Genomic DNA, 12,336 nt, shown 5'->3' with positions numbered 1-12,336 from the left:
CCTTTTCTACATATGTATGATTCTTAAAAATAGACGGGGTGAATGAGAGCAGGAGTAATATCAAACGTATGGCATTAGATAGCTGTGTAATGGAGCTGCAGGGTTCAGAGCTATTTGTCAGGCTATGTCCCAGATGATGTGAAAAGTGACAAAAAGGAAGAAAAAAATTTAAAAATGTTATTGTTAGGTCGAGTAGGCTTCACACACATTGAAGACTTCTTTTTTAAAGCATGTGTTGTGAAAAAAAGAGCCTTTAAATCTTACTGAAAACATCCACTTATTCTGAGAAGCATGTTGTTTGTGTTCAAGGCAAGATATTAAGCATCCCTGTTAGGGTGGAACAGTCTACCAAAAAGAAGTGGAAAGCTTTCACCATTCCATCCCGGGGATATGCTCTAAGAATGGACTGAGTTTTAACAGAGGAAATAGGGAGCCCATGGTGACGGGGAGGTCCCTGAAATGAGAGAAGCAGGTTTGAGGTAAGACAAAAGGGAAAGATAAGAAATGTGGACCTTGACAGGACCTTCCCATCAGAAGGCATTTTAAAAAACTTACAAATACTCTATGAGCCAAAGGAGTCCTGCCTGGAGGTTAACATATTATCCCAGGCTGCCATTTTGCAACTTTTGGGTTCAGTGGATTCAGCCTCCAAAGAAAATAGGGTTAGGTTGGTCAAGCAATATTGAATATTTGCCAAGTGGCATGGCCATGCTGGACATTGGAAATAGATACACCACTGAAGAATGAATTTTATGGGACTCTGCCCTCACGGTCAGCTCATGTCTGTCATGTTCAAAGCCAAACTTCACTGCAGTTTACCTGCAGCTAGCTCCACCTCTCTCTCTCCACCCTCAGCCCAAAGGAGCAAAGAGAGGCTTTCATTCAAGGCTCTTAAAAAAAAAAAAAGGTAATACACAGAATTGAAAGAGACATGTGTACCCCAATGTTCATTGCAGCACTGTTTATAATAGCTAGGACATGGAAGCAACCTAGACATCCATCAGCAGATGAATGGATAAGAAAGCTGTGGTACATATACACAATGGACTATTACTCAGCTATTAAAAAGAATCCATTTGAATCAGTTCTAACGAGGTGGATGAAACTGGAGCTTATTATACAGAGTAAAGTAAATATCAGAAAGAAAAACACCAATACAGTATATTAATACATATATATGGAATTTAGAAAGACGGTAATGATGACCCTATATGTGAGACAGCAAAAGCGATACAGATGTAAAGAACAGACTTTTGGACTCTGTGGGAGAAGGTGAGGGTGGGATGATTTGAGAGAATAGCATTGAAACATGTATATTACCATATATGAAATATATCACCAGTCCAGGTTTGATGCATGAGACAGGGTGCTCAGGGCTGGTGCACTGGGATGACCCTGAGGGATGGGATGGGGAGGGATGAGGGTGGGGGTTTAGGATGGGGAACACATGTACGCCCATGGCTGATTCATGTGAATGTATGGCAAAAACCACTACAATATTTTAAAGTAATTAGCCTCCAATTAAAATAAATAATTTACAAAAAAGGTAATACAAATGAAACATATTTACAAAACAAAGACTCAGAAAGCAAATTTATGGTTACCAAAGGAGAAAGGTGAAGGGAGAGATATTGGGAGTTCGGGACTTATGTGTACACAGTGCTATATTTAAAATAGTTGACCAACAAGGTCCCACTGTGTAGCGCAGGGAACTCTGCTCAATATTCTGTAATAACCTAAGTGGGAAAATAATTTGAAAACGAATAGATACATGTGTATTTATAACTGAATCACTTGGCTGTACACCTGAAACTAATACATTATTAATCAACTATACTCCAATCCAAAGTAAAAGAAGAAAAAATTAAAAAGGCCAGCCATAGAGACTGTGGGCCTCCAAGGGAAAGGACTCTTTTAGAACTTTGTAAATTCATTCTGGAGAAGAGGAATAAGAGTGAAACTTAAAAAATGGGAGTGGGGAGGGAATAATTGGGAGAAATAAACTTTATAAGGAACTAAAAGCACATTGTAGTGAAAGGCAAGAAATGGAAACTGTAAAATAGGGACTAGTTATGCAGAAATATACCAAATTGTTCTTGCCTGTCCATTCTCATATAAGCAGTGAATAATCATTGCAGAGGTGGGCAGCTGATCTCAAATTTTCTTTTTTCCCACTGGCTTAAGCATTTTAACGAACAGTCAGAGATAAAGATACTAGTATTTTGCAGTATTTCTAGAGATGTGTTATAAAAATTTCTTCAATAATATGAAAACTTCTTAAACTTAAAAAAATAATTGGATGCAATAACCCAGAAAATGTCCATTGCACTGTGATGCCGTATTAGCACACTTAAATTCTTCAGTCTTTTAAACCAATCAATTCTTTCAAAACTGAGTAACGTCAAGATTGTGGTGATAACAGCAAGGGGCACCTTAAAATCATAATGTTTGATAAATTACAATGTAGGACTCGGGGCTGGATGAGGCACAGGACTATGGCTCCTGAGAGAGACTGGAGAGCTGATCTGCTGCTGCTGCTAAGTCGCTTCAGTCGTGTCCAACTCTGTGTGATCCCAGAGATGGCAGCCCACCAGGGTCCTCCGTCCCTGGGATTCTCCAGGCAAAAACACTGGAGTGGGTTGCCATTTCCTTCTCCAATGCATGAAAGTGAAAAGTGAAAGTGAAGTCGCTCAGTCGTGTCCGACTCCTAGCAACCCCATGGACTGCAGCCTACCAGGCTCCTCCGTCCATGGGATTTTCCAGGCAAGAGTACTGGAGTGGGTTGCCATTGATCTAGGAAGGGCCTAACTTGGAAACTGTAAGCTGGGGTGTGGGAGTGAAAAACCAGGTTCTTATTACAGATCCAAACTAGCCCATGGGGCAACCAAGGCATATGAGAACACTGGAGGTCAAAACGAGGGAAAACCAGAAACCTTGTGGTGAGACAAGAACCAGCCATATCTCTGTATCTCAAGGGAAGCAGAGGAAGAGGAATATGGGTCACCGATGATCAAAACCTGTGCCAGCGAGACCATCCAGCAGTGAGGAGGCCTCAGGAACAGCCACAGTTCTCCACAGATAGGATGGAAGGAAACCTAAACACCCTGCAGGGCAGCTGAGCAGGCGAAAAGAGGAACTGGGGAGCTGTGTGCCATGCTAAGTTGGTTCAGTAGTGTCTGACTCTGCGACCCTGTGGACCATAGCCCACCAGGCTCCTCTGTCCACGGGGATTCTCCAGGCAAGAATACTGGAGTGGGTTGCTATTCCCATCTCCAGGAGATCTTCCTGACCCAGGAATTGAACGTTTGTCTCAGCTATGTCTCTTGCATCGGCAGGGTGGGGCAGGGTTTACTACTAGCACCACCTGTACATCTTAAAATGCTGAAGTTCAAAATGTTTCCAAACAGTGCTCAAACCAAACGGACAGAACCACAGGCCACAAATGTGCAGCTCCGGGGCATTCAGTTCAGTTCAGTTGCTCAGTTGTGTCTGACTCTTTGTGACCCCATGGACAGCAGCACACCAGGCTTCCCTGTCCATCACCAACTCCCAGCGCTTACTCAAACTCATGTCCATCAAGTCGGTGATGCGATCCAACCATCTCATCCTCTGTCGTCCCCTTCTCCTCCTGCCCCCAATCCCTCCCAGCACCAGGGTCTTTTCCAATGAGTTGGCTCTTCTCGTCAGGTGGCTTAAGTATTGGAGCTTCAGCGTCAACATCAGCACTTCCAATGATTATTCATTCAGGACTGATCTCCTTTAGGATTGACTGCTTGGATCTCCTTGCAGTCCAAGGGACTCTCAAGAGTTGTCTCCAGCTCCACAGTTCAGAAGCATCAATTCTTCAGCACTCCTAGGCATTAAGTCTTTCAAAAGTGGACATATTGCCTTAAGTTCAAGTCATACCCTAATTTGAAGGATTTTAAGAAAATGTGAAGCATAGTGTCTTTTAAAAACTATGCCCCCCTTGAAAGTGTTAACTTGGATTGGAATTTCTTAAAACTCGAAATAAACAGCTCTTTAAGTCATATTTTATTACAGAATTTCAATAAAGAATTTGTGTCAAAGTGTAAAGGTAGAAGGCATTAATATTCATTTGAATCTCAGTGACAAGATGATTTTTCTAATATTAATACCTACCTCTACTAAATCAAAACAATGGTTAATAGTTTCAGCCACCCCAGAGATCCATTCTGCTTAAATATTTGGCATGCTGTTAAGTGACTGGATGTTGAAATCCTACTTCCTTTTCCTTTTCTTTCATAGAAGGAGAATATGGACTGGGCACATCAAAAATCAGTGTCTCTAGGAAGTTGAGGGTTTGAGACAGTCTTCTTGGACACTCAATCCCAAACACATGGAAGGAAGCTATGAGAGCAGCCAAAGCTGTAATACAGTCATCCACCTTTGTGAGTCTCTCTTTTTCTAAATACAAAGAAAATTCACAGATATCCATGTTGAAAGGGTTCTTAACTTCTAACACAGGCGTGGACACTTGCACCTGAATAAAAAAGATTACAGTCACTACCCTGTGGTATGTAAAATAGCTCAATAATACAATGTGCCTCAATTTAACCATGATATTACAATAAACGCACTTGTTACAATTAGCATATTTGTAAATATGACAAAACATAACTTTAAAATAGGCCACCATCCTGCTTCAATATATCGTATTAAAAATCAAACCAATGATCACTGATGTACTGCATACCTTGTCATTCACAATGACAAAAAGGCTGGAATCCTCCCCAAAAACATCTGGTAGGAGTAAACAAGTGGCTGTCATCTTCATATCTGTCAAAGCAAACATATTTACAGTCCAAGTAAATGTTGTAAGTAAAGCCAGTATTAAAAGGTGTGGTTTTTTGGTTGCTGTTACTTACCTTCTAAAGAACAAATAAGCTTTCTTAGATCTTAGTTCCCCTAATATTTTTTTTAAACAACATCCCCATGTAGTAAACATTCAAGATCTCCTGTTCTGCCCTCCATGTTACAGCCAAGAGGAGGCAAGATTTCTGTACTCTCTGTCCATCTGCCAGAATGATTTCATTGTACTTAACCTGTGGTCTGTAAATTACCTTCTATATGAAATTAACAGGTTACTAGTTTCCTAAATATTATATCACGTATACTTTTAAAATCTATTCTTAAGCTCCTTCTACTTGAGAAATTATTTTTTCTTCCTCACGTATTTTTTCACTAAATTCTACAAAATATAGCTTTCCTAATTATCCTAAATTATACAGGTAACTGAGACCAGATCACCCTATCCCCCAGGTTTACTAACGTTTCAACATGTCTTCATCTGTATGCTGTTTCATCTTTTCTTGCAATGCAATATAGATTGGGTTGTCCACCAATGACAGAGAAGTCAGTATATTTTCTGAATAGGATTCCAAAATATGCCTTGTTTTCTTACAAATATCTGTTCTTGTAAGAAGCTGGAATTCTCTGAAGAGCTGAAAAAAGAAAAAGATCACAAGAGAAGCTAACCTATGGACTACAAGGAATTAAATTACTCTGTAGAATTACATTAAGTTTTGAATGCTAGTTTATATACTAGATATTGGATTAATTTTAGTGGAGAAGTAGACGTAAGACAGAGGAGGAGAAAAGAGTGGAAGCCTGAAATGAACAGAAAAAGATAAATAGTGGACATGACAAACATCTAAGCATGCAGAACTAAATCTAGATACAGACTCAAGCAAATGAGGGTAACAAAGTAATTGGGGGAAAGAGCAAACAAAAAAGAAATCCGTCCTCAATGAATGCAATGAATATTTTGGCTGTCTGTGTCACCAGCCGAAATTCTAGGATCTTACACTTGCTTACTACATTGTTGTTTTGGCACTCCAGGAAGAAGCACAAGAAGAAATCTATCCGATTTTAGGAAGCAAACCTTGAAAAAAATCCCTAACCCTATTATCCTAAAGGGAAAAGAGCTTTAGAGACACTGTAACATCAGACAGAAATAAAGGATGAAAAACAATCTACGAGATTCGATTACGAGATGAAAGCAAAACCAGTTAACCTGTATGGAAACCTCTTTACTCAGAATCACTTTTTCCTGCGACCACCTAAATTCTTCTCTTGGGAGAATTCCAGCACCACTCCCTCCCAATTTTTTTTTTTTTGACAGAGTGACATTATAAAACTCATCACCCACACTAAAAGGAATTATGTAGTCATTACTTTCCCTAAAACTCCATAAAAAAAGTTATATACTACCCACTGGGTCTCATTGCTTCTTGAATGTTTTGCTGGATCATAAATTGCCCAAAGATTAGGTCTGAAAGTTGTCAGAAAACTGGAATGCACGTCCTCATAAAGGCATAGCAACTCTGCTATCAGGCAACCCTCAGTGGGCACTAATCTGTATTAATACCCTAAAAAGAAACTCTCAGAGAGCAGGGAGATGTGAAGTGAAACACAAGGAGGGTAGAGAGTCCACTTTCTTGGGTGCAGAATCTAGGAATTTCTTTAACTTTTTTAAAAAAAGAGAATTTCAGGTTGACATTAAAGTTGCAGAAAGAGTAAATAGAGGTCACAAATGGCCTTCATGCAACTTTGCCCAAGGCTAACATTTCTGACTGATTTGAAAATAAGCTGTAGACAGGATGCCCTCTTAACCCTTAATTCTTCATTGCATATTATTATTCCTTGTACTTAAGAATTACAAGGACACTATCCTGCAGAACAACAGCATAACTATAAAAATCAGGAAAATCTAATCCACAGACCCTATTTAAACTTTCCAGTTGCAATCATGCTCTTTACAAATCTCAGATTTAATCTAGGAACACATGAGATTTAGATATGTTTCTTTGGTCTTTCAGTCTGAAACAGCATCTCAGTTTTCCTTAAATTCCTTAACATACTTGAAAAGTAGAAGCCAATTACTTGGGAGAACACCCCTTCATTCCAGGTTCATATGATGTTTCTTCATGATTTACATATTTTTTAGCAAGAATGCTGGCACTTCATCAGGAGGATGGTTGTTGGTCCCATTATTGAAGATAGTAACTGATTGCTCGGGTAAAATGGAATCTTCCAGGTTAATTCATATATATGTAATAATTATTAATTAAAATACAGTTAAATGTATTTTATGGGGCGATCCCTTGAGCTGGTGTAAATATCTTGTTCCTACTGTAATTTTCATCTGAAAGACTTAGCATTCACCAATGATTCTTGCCTCAATCAACCATCTACTGACTCATTTAGCATTTAAAAAGATCAGTATTTCACTGGTATTTCACACACAGTACTCTGCTAGGTACTTTGGGAACTACCACAATGTTTAGAACATGCTTAGCTCAGTTGGTAAAGAATCTGCCTGCATTGCAGGAGATCCCGGTTCAATCCCTGGGTCAGGAAGACCCACCAGAGAAGGGATAGGCTACCCATTCTTGGGCTTCCCCTGTGGCTCAGCTGGTAAAGAATCCATCTGCAATGCAGGAGACCTGGGTTCAATGCCTGGGTTGGGAAGATTCCCTGGAGAAGGGAAAGGCTACCCACTCCAGTATCCTGGCCTGGACAATTCCATGGTCTGTATAGTCCATGAGGTCACAAAGAATCAGACACGACTGAGCGGCTTTCACTTTCATTTTTTCACTTTCTAACATTTTAGACTATTGGTTTAAGAATTTTTGCTTTAAAAGTATATTTCATACATGTGTCAATCTGTCATACTCTTCTAACAGTTAGAGGCTACCAGATATTGCTGTTCCTAGCAACTGAAAGAGAATCAAGCGATAAATAAGGTATGGTTGCTGAAAATGAATTAACTAAAATAATCTATGTAAAGCACTAAGAACATGCCTGCTATGAAATAAACATTCACATGTTCTCTATAGACATTATTATTAAAATAAAACTTCAGACAAATTCTTATTTCAATTTTTTTTTTTTTTTTTGGAGCGGGGTGTGAAGAGAAGAAAAACCTGTAAAACTTTTCATTTCATTTGGTTTCTTGCACCCATAGCATTCCTTCATGAAATGCGTTCTCAGATAAAACTCTGATGAATCTTTCATTATATACTACAGCCAAAATTACAGTAAAATTATAATAGGACCTTTAATGGCCACCTTAAATAAACTAAATGGAAGGATGTTTGATTTACCCATAAAAACTTCATATATTTTAAGACCACTTAAAGAATCTATCTGCAATGTGGGAGAACTGGGTTCAATCCCTGGATTGGGAAGATCCCCTGGAGAAGGGAATTGGCTCCCCACTCCAGTATTCTTGCCTGGAGAATTCCATGGACAGAGGAGCCTGGCAGGCTACAGTCCATGGGATCGCAAAGAGTCAGACATGACTGACTTTCACTTTCACTTTATGGAATAATTTGGGATGATAAAGGAAATAGATTGTAAGTAATGCTGCAGGCTAACAGCACCCTAATAAACTATCTTGATTGTCTAAATGCGTGCAAAGGGAAAATGTTTCCCACTGTCAAAGTCCCCAAAAGCAGGGGGGTGGTGCCTTGGGGCACCACTGGCAACTCTTCACATCTGATGACAGCCAGTGCGTGTTATCAGAATGAGTCCAGAAATTCTTACCAAATGCTCCTCATTGTAGCCCCTTGGACCCCACACATTCTACTGAGATTCACACCCATCATCTTGCTACACAGTCCTGTTACTGCTCCAAGAAGAAAGAGCGAAAAGTCCATTTGAACACACTAATCAGAGTATTATAGGTAAATACAGATACCTGATAAGGGCACTGCAGGAAAGGAAACATTTTAAGAATGTCCTTCAGAGGTGTTCTGCCGCCAATCAACTTTCTTCTTATTTCCAAAGTCTGGCTCATCCTCTTATCAATTTCTCTCCAGTCCTTTTCTGTTTTCACATATTCTTGCTGGAACCAGTTAATATGTTCATCTACCTCAGGATCTAAACAAACAGCTTCCTCCTGCAAAATATTTTCAAAATATCATATGTTCCACGTTTCAGGTGGCAGTTTAACACTCCATGAAGACTTGAATTATGAGCTGTTGTTACATACTCAGTAATGCCCTCATATGTAGCATTATGTTTGACCTTGACTAACAAATGCTGACAATGCTGTGAACAAATCTTTGATGCTGTGAACAAATCAAATAGTTAATTACCAACTATGGAGTTATAATCTATTCTCTTGACAGATTTAAGAGCTATTCATTTCCTACACACCCTTTTACATGGATATCTAGATTATCCAGAAGTGTAACATGTAATAAGAATGTCATTTTTCCTATGCATTTAAATTTTAGAATGCAAAATATTAAAAAGAGATAAAGTTTTTAATGAAGGTTTTGTTATTGTTTGTATTCTTCCTTTTTAAATGCCTATTTGGAGTTATAGTACCAGGCCATATAATCTAAATTCAAAACAAATACAGTGGCTATATTGTGATACTAAATCATGAAGTTGTCAATTATATTCCCTATACATTTGGGTACCTTGGATCAGGTGGGGTGGCTAAAAGGTACCCCACGTATTCTCATTAAAAATCTAAAGCAAAAAAAAAAAAATCTAAGGCAGGCGGAACAAGACGGCAGAGGAATAGGTGGACATGTAGTGCATCTCTCTCCACGGATACATCAGGAATACAACTTCAGACACAGAAGTGGATGCAGAACACCAGCTGAGAGCTGACAGGAGTACCTGACCAGTGGAAAAGAATATGCAGAACCATGCGAAACTTGGTAGGACAAAGGAACTAGGGTGAAAAACAGGAATGTTTCTAGGATGGACCTGCCCTTGGTGGGTGGAGGAACTGAAGCAGGGGTCCAATCCCCACATCCAGGCAATCGTCTGAGTCAGAGGAAAAACATCTAAGGCTGAGAGTGAAACAGCTGATCTGTGGCAGCCTAAATGGATTGAGAATTAAACAGTCCTTGCTGCAGCCATACATACCCCGGACAGGGAGGCAGGTTCCCTAGAAGGTGCAGCAGCTGGGAGCTGGAGTTTTGGGATTGTGGAGCGAGCAATCACAGGGTGAGGACTCCCAGCGAGGGAAAGCACTCTGACAGCAGTGACTCAAGAAAACATTTATTATTCTTATGTTTTGACCTGTTGTGTAGTAGACTCTTTTGGATTTTTTTTTTACTTTTTTCTTTTTTTCCCCTTTGCCCCCTGCTCTGTTGTAGTTGTTGATTTTATTGGCACTATGAAATCTAATTAAGCTCTTGAGTTTTTTTTTTTTTTTTTCTTTTCTCACATTTTTTATTGTTGTTATAATCCTCTGCCTCTATATTGGGCTTCTGCAGTTCTAAGGAGTTTTCCTTTTTTTCTCTTTTTCTTTTTTTAGTTTTAATTTTTTAAGCTTATTATTATTTTTTATACATGTATTCCTTTGTTTGCTTTTCCTACTGTTCTTTTCCCCTTTGCAATTAATCTTTAATGTATATAAATCTTCTTCATCTAAGTTTATTTAACTTTGCATATCTATTCTTTCTTTCTTTCCTTTCCTCTCAACATATTTGTTAGTTTTGTTTTCATTGCTTTATTCCCCACTTGGCACCTTGCTTCAGTTTTATTTTCCAGTTTGAGCTTTAGTTAGTGTTGTTCTTAACTGGTAGATATAATCTTTTATTTCCTTTGTTTGCTGGATCAATCTACTGTACTTTATTGGACTGTTTTGATCTTGCTTATTTTACAGTCATCAAGACAGTATGGTGCTGGCACAAAGACAGAAATATAGACCAATGGAACAAGATAGAAAGCCCAGAAATAAACCCTTGCACCTATGGGTACCTTATTTTTGACAAAGGAGGCAAGAATATACAATGGGGCAAAGACAGCCTCTTCAATAAATGGTGCTGGGAAAACTGGACAGCTACATGTAAAAGAATGAAATTAGAACACTTCCTAACACCACACACAAAGATAAACTCAAAATGGATAAAACCCTAAATGTAAGACCAGAAACTATAAAACTCTTATTAGAGGAAAACATAGGCAGAACACTGGATGACATAAATCAAAAAGATCCTCTATGACCCACCTCCTGGACTAATGGAAATAGAAGCAAAGTAAATAAGTGGGACCTGAATAAACTTAAAAGTTTTTGCACAGCAAAGGAAGCTATAAGCAAGGTGAAAAGACAACGCTCAGAATGGGAGAAAATAATACCAAATGAAACAACTGACAAAGAATTAATCTCCAAAATATACAAGCAGCTCATACCACTCCACACCAGAAAAACAAACAACCCAATCAAAAAGTGGGGAAAGTACCTAAACAGACATTTCTCCAAAGAAGACATACAGATGGGTAACAAACACATGAAAAGATGTTCAACATTGCTCATTATTAGAAAAATGCAAACCAAAACTACAATGAGGTATCACCTCACACCAGTCAGAATGGCCATCATCAAAAAGTGTACAAACAATAAATGCTGGAGAGGATGTGGAGAAAAGGCAACACTCTTGCACTGTGGTGGGAATGTAAATTGATACAGCCATTATGGAAGACGGTATGGAGATTCCTTAAAAAGCTAGGAATAAAACCACATATGATCCAGCAATCCCACTCCTAGGCATATACCCTGAGGAAACAAAAATTGAAAAAGACACATGTATCCCATTGTTCACTGCAGCACTATTTACAATAGCTAGAACATGGAAGCAACCTAGATGTCCATCAACAGATGAATGGATGAAGAAGTTGTGGTACATATACACAGTGGAATATTACACAGTCATAAAAAGCAATGCATTTGAGTCAGAGGTGGATGAAACTAGAACCTACTATATAGAGTGAAGTAAGTCAGAAAGAGAAAGATAAATTTTGTATTCTAATGCATATATACAGAATCAAGAAAAATGGTACTGAATTTAAGGGCCTAGATCTGATAGATAGAGTGCCTGATGAACTATGGAATGAGGTTCGTGACATTGTACAGGAGACAGGAATCAAGACAATTCCCATAGAAAAGAAATGCAAAAAAGAAAAATGGCTGTCTGGGGAGGCCTTACAAATAGCTGTGAAAAGAAGAGAAGCGAAAAGCAAAGGAGAAAAGGAAAGATATAAACATCTGAATGCAGAGTTCCAAAGAATAGCAAGAAGAGATAAGAAAGCCTTCTTCAGTGATCAATGCAAAGAAATAGAGGAAAACAACAGAATGGGAAAGACTAGGGATCTCTTCAAGAAAATCACAGATACCAAAGGAACATTTCATGCAAAGATGGGCTCGATAAAGGACAGAAATGGTATGGACCTAAGAGAAGCAGAAGATATTAAGAAGAGATGGCAAGAATACACAGAAGAACTGTACAAAAAAGATCTTCACAACCCAGATAATCACGATGGTGTGATCACTGACCTAGAGCTAGACAT

At 38.8% G+C, this 12,336-nt stretch overlaps 1 protein-coding gene across 5 annotated transcripts in view; it reads right to left on the bottom strand.

Moving 5' to 3' along the window:
* Positions 1-3,780: 3,780 nt before the first annotated feature.
* SAMD3 (sterile alpha motif domain containing 3) overlaps positions 3,781-12,336 on the bottom strand; it is a 44,786-nt gene continuing 36,230 nt past the window's right edge. For all 5 annotated transcript variants that reach the window (XM_010834630.1, XM_010834631.1, XM_010834629.1 and 2 more), the window contains 4 exons: positions 8,723-8,923; positions 5,291-5,462; positions 4,715-4,797; positions 3,781-4,501 (listed from right to left, as the gene is read on the bottom strand). In XM_010834630.1, the coding sequence (XP_010832932.1) occupies positions 4,217-4,501; positions 4,715-4,797; positions 5,291-5,462; positions 8,723-8,923 (741 nt within the window). In that variant the 3' untranslated portion in view covers positions 3,781-4,216. The remainder of the gene's footprint in view (positions 4,502-4,714; positions 4,798-5,290; positions 5,463-8,722; positions 8,924-12,336) is intronic.

The sequence above is a fragment of the Bison bison genome, unplaced genomic scaffold, assembly GCF_000754665.1.
Source record: "Bison bison bison isolate TAMUID 2011002044 unplaced genomic scaffold, Bison_UMD1.0 scf7180017864035, whole genome shotgun sequence".
NCBI lineage: Eukaryota > Metazoa > Chordata > Mammalia > Artiodactyla > Bovidae > Bison > Bison bison.
Note: the sequence above shows the minus strand (reverse complement) of the source record. Positions and strands in the feature narration are given on the sequence as shown.